The 15,866-nt window shown below is 62.5% G+C and overlaps 1 protein-coding gene across 1 annotated transcript; it reads left to right on the top strand.

Annotated features, from left to right (window-relative positions):
* Positions 1–213: 213 nt before the first annotated feature.
* Positions 214–14,826, top strand: LOC104297198 (casein kinase II subunit alpha-like). Its single transcript, XM_054167493.1, has 12 exons — positions 214–328; positions 3,024–3,135; positions 4,249–4,350; positions 5,760–5,810; positions 7,508–7,567; positions 8,204–8,287; positions 9,000–9,110; positions 9,371–9,472; positions 10,852–10,952; positions 13,257–13,405; positions 14,523–14,612; positions 14,705–14,826. The coding sequence occupies exons 1-12, from the start codon at positions 228–230 to the stop codon at positions 14,824–14,826; spliced, it is 1,185 nt and encodes a 394-aa protein (XP_054023468.1). The 5' UTR covers positions 214–227.
* Positions 14,827–15,866: the final 1,040 nt, after the last annotated feature.

Raw genomic sequence — 15,866 nt, 5'->3', positions numbered from 1 at the left:
GCAGCCCCCCGGCTGAGCCCCGCAGAGCCCCTGCAGCCCCCGGCTGAGCCCCGCAGAGCCCCTGCAGCCCCCGGCTGAGCCCCGCAGAGCCCCTGCAGCCCCCCGGCTGAGCCCCGCAGAGCCCCTGCAGCCCCCCCGCTGAGCCCCGCAGAGCCCCTGCAGCCCCCGGCTGAGCCCCGCCGCTCTGCTTGCTTGCAGGGGGACGCGGCGCCCCGGGCCGGGGCAGGATGGCAGGGCCGGTGCCGAGCCGCGCCAGGGTCTACGCCGAGGTGAACACGCAGCGGCCGCGCGAGTACTGGGACTACGAGTCGCACGTCGTGGAGTGGGGGTGAGCCCGGGCCGGGGCTGCCGGGGCCGGGGAGCTGGGGGCGCCGGGCGGTGCTGCCGAGCGGGGCCGGGCTGGAGAGGGAAAGGACCTGCGGCAGGGCTGAGTCCTGACCTCTGCTGGGGTGTGGGGGGCAAGGAGCTCCTGGAGCCTCCCTTTTGAGTCTGGTGGGCTTCTTCCTGAGGGCTGCCTCTTCCTTGGTGAGGCCTTCTCCTTTCCCATTGGCAATTGCTTCCTCCCTGAGGGCATCGTCCTCCTTCGAGCTCCTTCCTGAAGCGTTCTTCCTGAGGCCTTCTTCCATCCCACAAGCAGCTTCTTCCCAAGGGCATGCTCCTTCCCATGCCACCTCTGCCAGGGACAGCAGCTGATCTGCTCTTCAACTTGCAGTGCAATTGATCAAAAATCAATTCAGATGCATCCCAATGGATCCCAATCCATCTTCTTCCTGAGGCTGGGCCCCGAGGTGGCTCCTCCAGCACTGCCAGCACCAGATTAGGAGCCCAGCCCTGCCCAGAGCCCAGCTCCTGCCACCAGTGACCTAGAAAGGAAAAGCTCCTCATCCACCCCAGCCCCCACAGCAGCAACAGAGCCCTTCCTGGCTCTGGGATGGAGACTCTGTGGCCCTGAATCCCCCAGTCCCAGCCTGGTGTGGCTCCCCCAGGGCAGCCCCCCTGCTCCAGCAGGGGCACCCCCAGCAGGTGCCCAGCATCCCAATGCCCAGCTGCCTTTGGAAGCTCTCCACACAAGGAGACTCCACAGCCTCTCTGGGCAGCCTGCTCCAGGGCTCAGAAGCCTCCAAGCCAAGAGCTTGCTCCTGAGGGAACCTCCTGGCTTCCAGTTTGTGCCTGCTGCCCCCTGGCCTGTCCCTGGCCACCACTGGCAGGAGTCTGGCCCCAGCCTCTTGTCCCCCACCCTGCAGATGCTGAGAAGATTCCCTCTGAGTCTTCTCCTGCCCAGGCTCAGCAGCCCCAGGTCCCTCACTCTTCCCTCCTCAGAGTCTTCTCAGCAGCTTCCCAGCCTCCAGTGGCCTCTGTGCAGCAGTTCCCAGCCTGTGAGCTGGGGAGCCCAGCCCTGGCCCCAGTTGTGCAGCTGTGTGCTGAGCAGGGCAGAGCAGAGGGGCAGGAGAACCTCCCTTGTCCTGCTGGCCACACTCTGCTGCATGTCCCCAGGGGACCCTTGGCCTCCTTGGCCACCTTGCTGGCTGATGGGGACCTTGTTCCCCCCCAGCACTCCCAGTTCCTTCTCCTTGGAGCTGCTTCCCAGCAGCTCCCATCCTCCCCTGGACTGGCCCATGGGGTTGTTCCTCCCCTTGCCCTGGCTGAGCCTCAGGAGGTTGCTCTGGCCACCTCTCCAGCCTGGGCAGCTGTGGCTGGGTGGCAGAGAGCCTGCAGGGTGTCACCCCTGCTGCCAGTGTAGGCCATCAGCAGCCTGGCTGAGAGCACACAGTGTCCCTTTGCTGAGAGCTGCTGGCCAGGACTGGGTGCAGCACCGACCCTGGGCAGCACCACAAGCTCCAGGCTTCCAACTGGCCCCTGCCTTGCTGGTCACAACTCATCCTTCACCCCATTCTCCACCCACCTCACCCTCTCCTGTGCCCATCCCCAGGTTTTTTCCCCTAGGATCATCCCTGAGGTCCACATCTTCCTTCTCTCTGCCCCTCCATCCCCTCCAGCATGGATGCATCCTCCCCACCTGCACCACCACGGGCTGCACTCTCCCTCTCTGCTCCACTCCTCCTCTCCAGCCCGGTGCTGAAGGACCAGAGCCACCTGCTGTGCCCCCAGCCTGACCTCTCCCTCTCCTCCTGGAGGTGCTGATGAGTCACCTCCTGTCTTATCTCTGTTAATTAGCAATTAGTGAAGTCAACCTTTCCAGCTCTTCCTCCTCCTCCATCCGCATCAAATCCTCCCCTCGGGGGAGCTCGTTCTGCTCCGCTCTTCGCTCTCCTCTGGTGGCTTTGGTTGGACCTCAGTGCTGGTAGATCCACCAAGGTTTTGTGGCTGAGAGTTGCCTCATGTCCTTCTGGTGGTGTGGAGTCATCAGCTGGCTTGGGTTGGAGGGACCTTGAAGAGCTCTTTGATCTCTTCAGCCTAATCTGGATGAGAGGGATTGAGGCAGCCTCACCACTTTGGGGATGCCATTAAGTAGGGTGGAGATGTAGAGATGTAGAGCTGCTGGAGGCTCTGCAGAGGCATTGGAGGCTCTCCAGAGAGGTCTGGGACTCTGCAGATGGACCTGGCCAGGCTGGCTGGGTGAGGCCAATGGGATGAGGTTGACTAAGGCTAAGTGCTGGGTCCTGCCCCTGGGTCCCACCAAGGCCAGGGAGGCTCCAGGCTGGGGGCAGAGGGGCTGGAAAGTGCCTGGGGGGAAAGACCCTGAGGGGGTGGAAATGTCCAGAGAAGGGCAAGGGAGCTGGGGAAGGGTCTGGAGAACTTGTGAGGAGCAGCTGAGGGAGCTGGGGGTGTGGAGCCTGGAGCTCAGCAGGCTGAGGGGGGAGCTTGTGGCTCTGCAAGCCCCTGAGAGGAGGCTGCAGCCACGGTAGGGAGCAGTCGTTGGCTGCTTGGTTTTCATGCCCCTGGTGGTGATGGTGGCAACCTCTAGGCTCTGACCTCCAGACCTTGACCTTCCTGTTTCCTTTAGCTGTCTCTGAGCTTGGTCCAACCTCCTCATCTGCTGATGTCTCTTCTGTCTCCACCAGCAACCAAGATGACTACCAGCTGGTGCGGAAGCTGGGCCGGGGCAAGTACAGCGAAGTCTTTGAAGCCATCAACATCACCAACAACGAGAAGGTGGTGGTGAAAATCCTCAAGGTAGGAGCTGCTTGCTCTCTGTCCTCTTCTTCTGCATCTTCACCCAGAGGCTGGTGCAGCCTTGGCCCTGGGCAGTGCTGGAGTGCCCAGCCCTGCAGGGGTTTCCAAGCCGTGGTGCACCATGGTGTGGTGGTGCCCTGGCAGTGCTGGCTTACTGGTTGGACTCCAGGAGCTGGGAGGCCTCTTCCAGCCCAGCCCAGCCCATGAGAACTGCTCCTGCCCATTCCCCTTTCCCATTCATGCTTCTGCCCCTTCACTCTTCCCCTTGCCTATTCCCAACTCCTGTTGCATTCCCTATCCCATTTCCTGCTGCCCTGCCCCTTCTCCCTTCACTGTTTTCCCCCTTCCCTTATTTCCCCCCTTCCTTCCCCTTTCCCCATATTTCCCTTCTCCCATTCCCCATCCCCTTCTCCCTTCTTTCCCTGTTCCACTTCCCTCTCCCCCTGCCCCTTTCCCATTTGCCTTCTCTTTCCCACTTCCCTATTTTCCATTCCTCTTCCCAGTTCCCCACCCCCTTCCCACTTCCTCCCCTGTTCCACTTTCCCAGCTCCTTCCTTCTCTCCAGCCCCTTTCCTGTTTCCCCTCCCAATTCCCCGTTCTCAGTTCCTCTTCCTTCACTGTTTCTATTCCCCTTCCCAATTTCCTATCCTCTTCCTCCTTTCCTTCCCACTTCCCCCATCCCCTTCTCCATTCCCCTTTTCAGTTATCTGGCCCCTCCCTGCCCTCTCGCCCCAGCCCCTCTCTCCCCATCCCCTTCCTCCCCTCTCTCCCCATCCCCTTCCTCCCCTCTCTCCCCATCCCCTTCCTCCCCTCTCTCCCCTTCCTCCCCTCTCTCCCCTTCCTCCCCTCTCTCCCCTTCCTCCCCTCTCTCCCCTTCCTCCCCTCTCTCCCTTCTCCCCTTCCTTCCCTCTCTCCCCATCCCCTCCTTCCCCTCTCTCCCCATCCCCTCCTTCCCCTCTCTCCCCATCCCCTTCTTTCCCCTCTCTCCCCATCCCCTCCTTCCCCTCTCTCCCCATCCCCTTCTTTCCCCTCTCTCCCCATCCCCTTCCTCCCCTCCCTCCCTCCCCTCCCCCAGCCCCTCTCCCCGGTCTGTGACCTCCCTGCCGCCCGCAGCCGGTGAAGAAGAAGAAGATCAAGAGGGAGATCAAGATCCTGGAGAACCTGCGGGGGGGCCCCAACATCATCAGCCTGCTGGACATCGTCAAGGACCCCGTGGTGAGGCCCCCCCCAGCCCCTGCCCCCTGCTGCTCAGGATGGCTCTGTGCTGCTGGGCCCCCCCCAGCCCCTGCCCCCTGCTGCTCAGGATGGCTCTGTGCTGCTGGGCCCCCCCCCAGCCCCTGCCCCCTGCTGCTCAGGATGGCTCTGTGCTGCTGGGCCCCCCCCCAGCCCCTGCCCCCTGCTGCTCAGGATGGCTCTGTGCTGCTGGGCCCCCCCCCAGCCCCTGCCCCCTGCTGCTCAGGATGGCTCTGTGCTGCTGGGCCCCCCCCAGCCCCTGCCCCCTGCTGCTCAGGATGGCTCTGTGCTGCTGGGCCCCCCCCAGCCCCTGCCCCCTGCTGCTCAGGATGGCTCTGTGCTGCTGGGCCCCCCCCAGCCCCTGCCCCCTGCTGCTCAGGATGGCTCTGTGCTGCTGGGCCCCCCCCAGCCCCTGCCCCCTGCTGCTCAGGATGGCTCTGTGCTGCAGGGCCCCCCCCAGCCCCTGCCCCCTGCTGCTCAGGATGGCTCTGTGCTGCAGGGCCCCCCCCAGCCCCTGCCCCTGCTGCTCAGGATGGCTCTGTGCTGCGGGACCCCCCGGCACGGGCGGGGCTGGGGAGGGCAGGGCAGGGCGAGGCCCTGCTGGCCCTGCTGCTCCCAGCCCTGGCTGCTGCTGGCCCTGCTGCTCCCAGCCCTGGCTGCTGCTGGCCCTGCTGCTCCCAGCCCCTGGCTGCTGCTGGCCCTGCTGCTCCCAGCCCCTGGCTGCTGCTGGCCCTGCTGCTCCCAGCCTCTGGCTGCTGCTGGCCCTGCTGCTCCCAGCCTCTGGCTGCTGCTGGCCCTGCTGCTCCCAGCCCCTGGCTGCTGCTGGCCCTGCTGCTCCCAGCCCCTGGCTGCTGCTGGCCCTGCTGCTCTCGGCTCCTGAGAGGGAAGCTTGGTTTCCAGGGGTCATGGAGAGGTTCCAGAAGCTGATAGGGAGGTTCCAGAGGGTCCTGGTGAGGCTCTGAGGGTCACAGTGAGCTGCAGAGGGTCCTGGTGAGGCTCTGAGGGTCACAGTGGGCTGCAGAGGGTCCTGGTGAGGCTCTGAGGGTCACAGTTGGCTCCAGAGGGTCCTGGTGAGGCTCTGACAGCCACAGTGGGCTGCAGAGGGTCCTGGTGAGGCTCTGAGGGTCACAGTGAGCTGCAGAGGGTCCTGGTGAGGCTCTGAGGGTCACAGTGAGCTGCAGAGGGTCCTGGTGAGGCTCTGAAGGCCACGATGGTGTGACCCGTGGGCTGCTCCTGTCACCCCTCCTTGAGCCTGCTCCTCCCCCAGCCTTGCCAGGCCCACTGAACACCCAGAGCTGGCCCTGTCCCTCCCACCCCCAGATCAGGTCCAAAGGAGGGTCCTGAAGGGACCAAATGTCTCTTTGTTTCCCTCCCTGCCCTCCCGCCGCCAGTCCCGGACGCCCGCCCTGGTCTTCGAGCACGTCAACAACACAGACTTCAAGGTGGGTCACCTGCTGAGGGGCAGCTGGGTGAGGCACCAGGGCTGGGAAATCAAACCCTCCAGGGGTTCTTGGAGCTCCTTGGGGTAGACACAGGGAGGCCCTGAGCACCCTCTGAAGGTTGGCTGGGAGGATCCAGTTCCATCTGGTGATGCTGTGGGGGGGAATCTCAGGCTACAAAGCTGCTCCTGGGCAAGTTGCTCTCTCTGGGTTTAAGTTGTAGCTCCCCAAGGTCCACCCCCTGCCCTCTGCTGGTGGCCAGGGCCTCCTTGAGCACCCCAAGGGGAAACTTCTGCCCTGGGCAGCCTGCTCTCAGGGTGTCCCTGCTGGAGGAGGGAGGAGTTGGACGAGGGTTGGGAAACCAAACCCTTCAGGCCCTGGATCTCAGGGCAGTTCTTGGAGTTGCCTGGGGGAGACAGAGGGAGGGCTGAGCACCCTTTGAGGGCTGCTGGGGTGGTTGGATGGAAGGCTCAGCTCCATCCTGTGATGTTCTTGTGGAGAAATGTGGCCTGCAAAGCTGCTCCTAGTCAGGTTGGTCCTTCTGGGTTCAAGCTGTGCCCTTCAAAGGCCTATCCCAAGCCTTGTTCTAGGGGCTGGGTTCCTCTAGGCACTCAGCAGGTTCCATCAGGAGCCAGCTCTTGGCATGGAAGGTTCCAAGCCCTGGAGCAGGCTGCCCAGAGAGGCTGTGGAGTCTCCTTGTGTGGAGCAGTTCCAAACCCACTTGGACACTCTGGTCCTGGACAGCCCCTTTCCCACCTTCAGGAGGGCTCAGGGGCTGTCCCCAGCTCCCTCTGGCCTGTGGCCTTCACAAGCTTTGCAATCAGCTGTTGGCCAACGTGTCTGAAACTGGGATTAGCTGATCCTGGTGGCCCTGCAGCGTGGGCTGGGGGAGGAGGGTGCTGGGAGTGACCTTTGGGTGTTGGTCAAGCAGCAGCTGCTGGTCAGGTGGCTTCTTTCTCCTGACCCCACCACTTCTTGCACCACCAGCCCTGACCTGACCCTTTCCCCACCCAGTTCTTCTCCCCAGGCCTCACCCTGGGCAGCTTCTGGGCATTCTTCTGCTCTCTGGGGTTAGAGGGCCTCAGGGTGGGGAAACAAAGTCCTCCAAGCCCTGCATCTCAGGAGGGGTCTTGGAGCTCCACAGGGCGGACACAGGGAGGCTCTAAGCACCTTCTGAAGGTTGGTTTGGTTGGCTGGAAGGTGCAGCTCCATCTTGTGATGGTCTTGTGGAGCAATGTGGGCTCCAGAGCTGCTCCTGGGTTCGAGGTGTGGCTCTCAGAGCTCCATCCCATGCCCTGGGCAGGAGTCCAGGACCTTGAGCACCCCAAGGACAAACTTCTTCCCTGGGCAACCTGCTGGAGCAAGGGGCTGGACTAGATTTGGGAAACCAAATCCTTCAGGTCCTGTATCTCAGGAGGGGCCTTGGAGCTCCATGGGAGCCCCAGGGAGGTGCCAGGCCCCCTCTGAGGGCTGGGTGGTGGTTGGGGTGGGAGCTCCAGCTCCGGCTTGCAGTCCTCCGTGGTGACATGCAGGCTGCAGAGCTGCTGCAGGCTGAGCTGGTCCCTCTGGGCTTCAAGGGATGGCCTTCAGAGGGCCACCCCATGCCCCACTCTGGTGGCTGGGTGCCTGCAGAAGGCAGCCAGCAGCTGTGGGGGCTGAGGGCTTGTGTGCCTTGGTGACCTCTGCCCCCATTGCTGCAGCAACTCTACCAGACGCTCTCCGACTTCGACATCCGCTTCTACATGTACGAGATCCTGAAGGTGAGCCCCTGGCCCCTCCCTGACCCCAGCCCAAGCCCCTGCCCCCTGCTCAGCCTTCACCCCTCAGGGGGCTCCAGCAGCAGGCAGGAGGGGGAGTGGAGCTTGCTGGGCTGCTCAGCCTTGCCCTGGACGGTTGCCCGGCTGCGTGGGATGGGATCGAAGAGGCTGCCAGGGCTGAGGTGGAGGTGGCCTTGAGGAGAAGAATCTACCAGGACTGCTCTCCACCAGCAGAGCAGGAGCTAGGGGTTGTCACAGGCTACTGGTGGGGCCACCAGGGGCTGCTTGGGGCTCACCAAGGAGTTTGAGGGTGGGAAACCCCCTCTGAGATCCTTGAATTCCTCTCCCAGATCCTGGAGACTTGAGCCCCTTCTCCCAGGGAACCCAGAGCAGCTCCTGGATCTGTCCCTTGGCACTGGGATCCCAGAGCAGCTCCTGGATCTGTCCCTTGGCACTGGGATCCCAGAGCAGCTCCTGGATCTGTCCCTTGGCACTGGGATCCCAGAGCAGCTCCTGGATCTGTCCCTTGGCACTGGGATCCCAGAGCAGCTCCTGGATCTGTCCCTTGGCACTGGGATCCCAGAGCAGCTCCTGGATCTCCCCCTGATCCCTGTCCCCACCGTGTCCCCTGTCCCACAGGCCCTGGATTACTGCCACAGCATGGGGGTGATGCACCGGGACGTCAAACCACACAACGTCATGATCGACCACGAGCACAGGAAGGTACCTCCAGCGCCCCCCACAGCCCCCCACAGCCACCTCCCTGGCCAAAGGGCAGGAGTCATGGCATGCTTGAGCTTGGAGGGGATCTTGGAGATGATGGAGTCCACCCAGTGACCCAGCACTGCCAGGGCACCACCGCACCATGGCCCTCAGCACCACAGCTCTGTGGCTTGGAAGCCCCTCCAGGGATGGGGACTCCCCCACTGCCCTGGGCAGCCTGGGCCAGGCCTGGACAACCCTTTCAGTGAGGATATTCCTCTTCATGTCCAGCCTGGATCTCCCCAGGACAGCCTGAGGCCCATTGACCCAACACTTGGAAGAAGGCCCAGACCCTCACCCCAGCCTCTTAGGGAGCTGCAGAGAGGCAGAAGTTCTCCCCTCAGCCTCCTTTGCTCCAGGCTCCACACCCCTGGGTCCCTCAGCTGCTCCTCACAAGCTCTCCAGACCCTTCTCCTCCTTCTGCACCCCCAAGAGGTTCCTGCCACCACTCCTTCACCCTGTCGTGCCCACGAGCCGCGGTGTCACCTCCCAGAGCGTCTCCTGTCCCCACTCCGTGCCCCTGGTGTCCCAACCGGCCCCGATTCCGTTCAGCTCAGCTGGAGGAGGCCAAGATGGAGCAAGCTGCCGGTTGCTAAGACCCAGTGGGAGAGGGGGTGGGGGTGGGGTGGGTGGTGGCAGGCCCCTGTCACCTGTGCCCTCTCCTCCCCTCCAGCTGCGCCTGATTGACTGGGGGCTGGCCGAGTTCTACCACCCCGGGCAGGAGTACAACGTCCGCGTGGCCTCGCGCTACTTCAAGGGGCCAGAGCTCCTGGTGGACTACCAGGTACAGCCCCCAGGCTCCCAGCCCAGCCCCTTCAGGTGGGTGGGACACAAAGGGGTGGTCCTACCACCGGGGAAGGGTTGGAAGAACATCTGCAAGAGCGTTCTTGCCCCAGCCAAGGTGGCGGCCGAGAGCGTGGAGCTGCTGGTCGTAGCTCTGCAAGTGTCCCCCCCCTGCTCTCTGGGGAAGGGCCTTGGGGCCTGCTTTCTCCTCCCCACCACACCTCAGGGCTCCATGGACTTCTCTCCTCCCACCTTCTCCAGATGTATGACTACAGCTTGGACATGTGGAGCCTGGGCTGCATGTTGGCCAGCATGATCTTCAGGAAAGAGCCCTTCTTCCATGGCCATGACAACTATGACCAAGTGAGCTCCAAGGGCCTGCAGAACCCCCCTCAGACCCTCTCCTGCCCCTTCCCACCATCACCTCCTTGTCTTGTAGGCCCCCTCCCCCTTTTGGGGTCTCATCTCCATCATCTTCCCACTCTTGGTCCCCTCTCTCCATCCTCTTCCCATTTTGGGTCTCCATCCCATTCCAATTGTGGGGGCTCATCTCCATCCTCTGTCTACCCCCTTCCCATTTTGGGTCTTATGCCTCCACTCCACCCCTACTTTGGGGTCTCATCTCCATCCTCTCCCCACTTTGGGTGTCCTCTCCCCATCCCATGCCAATTTTGGGGGCCTCATTTCCATGCTCTCCCCATTCTGGGTCTTCTCTCTCCATGTCCTTCCCACTTCAGGGTTCTCCTTTCCATCCCTCCTCCAAACCAGAGGATGTGGGTTTGGGCCTGGCTGCTGTTTCCTAGTCCTGTAGCTCCCATGAGCTCCTCTGGTGTGCACAGATGTCCCCAGTGGGTCCCCAAACCCCACCTGAGGCCCTGAATCCCCCCCAGGGCTCTCCAAACCCCACCTGAGGCCCTGAATCCCCCCCAGGGCTCTCCAAACCCCCCCCCAGGCCCTGAATCCCCCCCCGGGCTCTCCAAACCCCACCTCAGCCCCTGAATCCCCCCCCCCAGGGCTCTCCAAACCCCACCCCAGGCCCTGAATCCCCTCCAGGGCTCTCCAAACCCCCCCTCAGGCCCTGAATCCCCCCCAGGGCTCTCCAAACCCCACCTCAGCCCCTGAATCCCCTCCAGGGCTCTCCAAACCCCACCTCAGGCCCTGAATCCCCCCCAGGGCTCTCCAAACCCCACCTCAGGCCCTGAATCCCCCCCCAGGGCTCTCCAAACCCCACCTCAGGCCCTGAATCCCCCCCCAGGGCTCTCCAAACCCCACCTCAGGCCCTGAATCCCCCCCATGGCTCTCCAAACCCCCCCTCAGCCCCTGAATCCCCCCCCATGGCTCTCCAAACCCCCCCTCAGCCCCTGAATCCCCCCCCCGGGCTCTCCAAACCCCCCCTCAGGCCCTGAATCCCCCCCGGGGCTCTCCAAACCCCCCCTCAGGCCCTGAATCCCCCCCAGGGCTCTCCAAACCCCCCCTCAGCCCCTGAATCCCCACCCAGGGCTCTCCAAACCCCCCCTCAGGCCCTGAATCCCCCCCGGGGCTCTCCAAACCCCACCTCAGCCCCTGAATCCCCCCCAGGGCTCTCCAAAGCCCCCCTCAGGGCCTCAAATCCTACCACCACAGCTCCTCAAACCCCATCTCAGCTGCCCAGATCCCACTTGAGGTCCCCAAGCCCCACGCAGCTGGGCTCCTCAGGCCCCAGCTCAGCTGCGCCGTGGCTGACGGCGCCGCCGGCCCGGCAGCTGGTGCGCATCGCCAAGGTGCTGGGCACGGAGGACCTCTATGACTACATCGACAAGTACAACATCGAGCTGGACCCACGCTTCAACGACATCCTGGGCAGGTGGGTGCTGCACAGCCTCTCCCCCTCTGCCCACAGCCCTCAGCAGCGGCAGCCCTGCCCTTCTGCATCGTGGAGCTGTCATCCTGGGTGCAGCCAGGGGATCGGGCCCAGGAGCAGGGATTCAGGCAGGGCAGGTCCTGCCTGACCAGCCTGATCTGCTTCCATGCCCAGGGGGCTGCCTGGTGGCTGTGGGGGCAGGCTGTGGATGGAGTCTGCCTGGACCTCAGCAAGGCCTTTGACACCGTCCCCCACAGCAAACTCCTGGCCAAGCTGTCAGCCCCTGGCTTGGGCAGCAGCTCTCTGAGCTGGGTTAGGAACTGGCTGGAGGCTGAGCCCAGAGAGTGGTGGTGAATGGTGCCACAGCCAGCTGGCAGCCAGGCCCCAGTGGTGTGCCCCAGGGAGCAGTGCTGGGCCCTGTGCTCTTTAACATCTTCATTGATGATCTGGAGGAGTGCATTGAGTCCATCAGCAGTAGATTTGCTGATGACTCCAAGCTGGGGCAGGAGTTGAGCTGCTGGAGGGCAGAGAGGCTCTGCAGAGGGACCTGGCCAGGCTGGGCAGATGGGCAGAGGCCAAGGGCAGGAGATTGAACACATCCAAGTGCCAGGGGCTGCACACTGGCCACAGCAACCCCAGGCAGTGCTACAGGCTGGGGTCAGAGTGGCTGAGAGCAGCCAGGCAGAGGGGGACCTGGGGGTGCTGGTGGATGGTAGGCTGAACATGAGCCTGCAGTGTGCCCAGGCAGCCAGGAGGGCCAATGGCATCCTGGCCTGCATCAGGAACAGTGTGGCCAGCAGGAGCAGGGAGGTCATTCTGCCCCTGGACACTGCACTGCTCAGGCCACACCTTGAGTCCTGTGTCCAGCTCTGGGCTCCTTGGTTCAGGAAGGAGGTTGAGCTGCTGGAAGGTGTCCAGAGAAGGGCAACGAAGCTGGGGAGGGGTCTGGAGCACAGCCCTGTGAGGAGAGGCTGAGGGAGCTGGGGTTGCTTAGCCTGGAGAGGAGGAGGCTCAGGGGAGACCTTCTTGCTCTCTACAACTACCTGAAGGGAGGTTGTAGACAGGCAGAGGTTGGTCTCTTCTCCCAGACAACCAGCACCAGAACAGGAGGACACAGTCTCAGGCTGCACCAGGGGAGGTTTAGGCTGGAGGTTAGGATGAAGTTCTACACAGGGAGAGTGATTGCCCATTGGAATGGGCTGCCTGGGGAGGTGGTGGAGTTGCCATCACTGGAGGTGTTCAGGAGGAGACTTGATGGGGTGCTTGGTGCCGTGGGTTAGTTGTTTGGGTGGTGTTGGATTGGTTGATGGGTTGGACACCATCATCTTGAAGGTCTCTTCCAACCTGGTTTATTATTACTATTCAGTCCTGTGCTGCAGCCAGGCTCTCCCTGCCCGAGGGGCTCCCCGGGGCTGAGTCCCTCACCATGACCAGGCTCTCCCTGTGGTCTCTCCACCACGGTCACATTCTCCCTCCCCAGGGCTGAGGTCTCCCTTGCTGTGTTTGAGTCCCTGGCCATGGCCAAGTTCTCCCTTGTGGATGAATCCCTCACCAGGGCCGGGTTCTCCATGGTTGTGGCTGAGTCCCTCACCATGGCCCAGTTCTCCCTCTTCACCATGACTGAATCCCTGACCAAACACATGCGAGTGGCACCTCATGAGGCTGATGCAGCTCCTCCTCTTCCTCCTCTTCTTCTTCCTCCTCTTCTTCCTCCTCTTCTTCCTCCTCTTCTTCCTCCTCTTCTTCCTCCTCTTCTTCCTCCTCTTCTTCCTCCTCTTCTTCCTCCTCTTCTTCCTCCTCTTCTTCCTCCTCTTCTTCCTCCTCTTCTTCCTCCTCTTCTTCCTCCTCTTCTTCCTCCTCTTCTTCCTCCTCTTCTTCCTCCTCTTCCTCTTCCTCTTCCTCTTCCTCTTCCTCCTCTTCCTCTTCCTCTTCCTCCTCTTCCTCTTCCTCTTCCTCCTCTTCCTCTTCCTCTTCCTCCTCTTCCTCTTCCTCCTCTTCCTCTTCCTCTTCCTCCTCTTCCTCTTCCTCCTCTTCCTCTTCTTCTTCCTCCTCTTCCTCTTCTTCCTTCTCTTCCTCTTCTTCCTCCTCTTCCTCCTCTTCTTTCTCCTCCTCTTCCTCCTCTTCTTCTTCCTCCTCTTCCTCTTCTTACTCCTCTTCCCCTTCTTCCTCCTCTTCCCCTTCTTCCTCCTCTTCCTCTTCTTCCTCCTCTTCCTCCTCTTCCTCCTCTTCCTCTTCTTCTTCCTTCTCTTCTCCCTCCTCTTGCCCCTGCCCCCCGCCCGCTTTCTCCCCGCGCTGCCCTGCCGGCAGGCACTCGCGGAAGCGGTGGGAGCGCTTCGTGCACAGCGAGAACCAGCACCTGGTGAGCACAGAGGCCTTGGACTTCCTGGACAAGCTGCTGCGCTACGACCACCAGACGCGGCTGACGGCCCGCGACGCCATGGAGCACCCCTACTTCTGTAGGTGCCCTGCAGGGCCTCCCCCCCTTCCCCACAGCCTGCTGCTGCCTTTCTCACTGCCACCACCCCAGCGCTTCTCCTCACCTCCTAAACCATCCCCATGGTGCAGCCCCCATCCTCACTGGCCACCTCCTCACCCACCATGAAGCTTCTCCTCACCTCCTAAACCATCCCCATGGTGCAGCCCCCATCCTCACTGGCCACCTCCTCACCCACCATGAAGCTTCTCCTCACCTCCTAAACCATCCCCGTGGTGCAGCCCCCATCCTCACTGGCCACCTCCTCACCCACCATGAAGCTTCTCCTCACCTCCTAAACCATCTCCATGGTGCAGCCCCCATCCTCACTGGCCACCTCCTCACCCACCATGAAGCTTCTCCTCACCTCCTAAACCATCTCCATGGTGCAGCCCCCATCCTCACTGGCCACCTCCTCACCCACCATGAAGCTTCTCCTCACCTCCTAAACCATCTCCATGGTGCAGCCCCCATCCTCACTGGCCACCTCCTCACCCACCATGAAGCTTCTCCTCACCTCCTAAACCATCCCCATGGTGCAGCCCCCATCCTCACTGGCCACCTCCTCACCCACCATGAAGCTTCTCCTCACCTCCTAAACCATCTCCATGGTGCAGCCCCCATCCTCACTGGCCACCTCCTCACCCACCATGAAGCTTCTCCTCACCTCCAAAACCATCCCCATGGTGCAGCCCCCATCCTCACTGGCCACCTCCTCACCCACCATGAAGCTTCTCCTCACCTCCTAAACCATCCCCATGGTGCAGCCCCCATCCTCACTGGCCACCTCCTCACCCACCATGAAGCTTCTCCTCACCTCCTAAACCATCCCCATGGTGCAGCCCCATCCTTGCCCTTCTGCTCACCCACCCCACCGTTTTCTCCTCCATAACCTTCCTCCTCCTCTTTGCTACCACCCCCCCCCCAATACTTCTCAGCTTCTAAGCCATCCCCCTGGTGCAGCCCCATCCATCCTTGCTGGCCACCTCCTCCTACTCACCCCCCCACCATGAAGCTTCTTCATGGTGCCCTGGTTTTGGGGAGGACCTGGTGGGCTTGTAGGAGCCTCCCTTGTGACCCCCTTTCTGCACCCCACCAAGATCCCATCGCCAAGGATCCGGCCAGGCTGGGCCCCCCGGCGCCGCTCTCCGCCGCCAGCACGCCTGTCAGCTCCTCCACCATGTTGGCAGGTGGGTCCTGCACCTCCAGGTGGCTTTGGGGGGTGGGGGGGCTCCTGCTATCTCCGAGGCCTTCCCCACCAGCCCATTCTTGTCCTCCACAGGCATCACCTCGCTGTCCTCCTCACAGCCCCTGGGCCCCTTGGCCCCCTCGCCCGTCATCTCCTCCCCCAGCGCTTTGGGGTCTCCCCTGCCCAGCGCCGCGGCCGCCGGCGCCCAGCCCTGAGGGCCTCCGGGTGCTCTCCTCCGAGGCCACCGCGCCAGGCTGCCACGCTTGCCTTCAGCCACCCCCTGGGACCTCCTCCTCTGGGCCCTCCTGGGGGAGGGGCTTTGGTTTTATTCTGATTTCTGTTGAAGATGGGCAAAAAAAAAACCCCAAACACCCAAACCAGAACCCAAACACCACAAAGGTCAGTTGGAGGAGGGGGTGGTTGTGGTGGGGGGACGGACCTCCCAAAGCTCTGCTTGCTGGCCCCAAGCTGAGCTTGGTGGGGTCTGGGCCACCTTCTTCTCCTGAGGATCATGGTCTGGTGCCACCATTTGGGTGGAGGAAGCAGAAAAAGCAGAAACAAAAAGGAAAATAAAATTTATTTTCTATGTCCCGACCAGCAGCAGCTTCCTGGGTGCCCCTCAGGGTGCTGCAGGGCCTGGGGGCCCCACAGCTGCCTCCTTCTCCTTGGGGAGGTCCTGCTCTTCTCCTCAGGCTCCAGGAACCTTCAGCCTCATGCTGGTCAAGGTCTCCCACACAAGGTTGGCCTCCCCCAGCCCCAGCTTGTCCTTTCCCCAACTCAAACTGGCTTCTCTTGGCCTCAGGAGGTGGCTTCTAGGGCTTCCACCAGCATCTCAGACGCAGGATCTCCCAGGGTGGCAGAACCCCCTAAGTTGAGTCCCAGCAACCCCAGGGTGGAAGAGCCTCTGGACCCCCTCCCATCTTGTGGTGGTAGAACTTCTTGGTTGGGTGCTCGCAGTTGACCTGGCCCCTTCCCAGTTGGGTCCCAAGGTGGCAGAACTCCCTCCATGGGGTGGTTGTAGTTGACCCCATCCCCTCTTGGGATGGTAGAACCTCATGGTTGGGTGCAAGCAGTTGACCTGCTCCCATCCCAGCTGGTTTGAACCTGGTTTGGGTATTCCCAGGTGACCTGATCCTGTCCCACCACCCCCAGGGTGGTAGAACCCTCTCAGGTGGATGGTCCCAGTTGACCCTGTCCCATCCCAGCACCCCTAGGGTGGCAGAACCCCTGTGGTTGGGTGGTCCTGGATGACCCC

This window comes from Dryobates pubescens, chromosome 14 (genome assembly GCF_014839835.1).
Source record: "Dryobates pubescens isolate bDryPub1 chromosome 14, bDryPub1.pri, whole genome shotgun sequence".
In the NCBI taxonomy this organism is placed as follows: domain Eukaryota; kingdom Metazoa; phylum Chordata; class Aves; order Piciformes; family Picidae; genus Dryobates; species Dryobates pubescens.
Note: the sequence above shows the minus strand (reverse complement) of the source record. Positions and strands in the feature narration are given on the sequence as shown.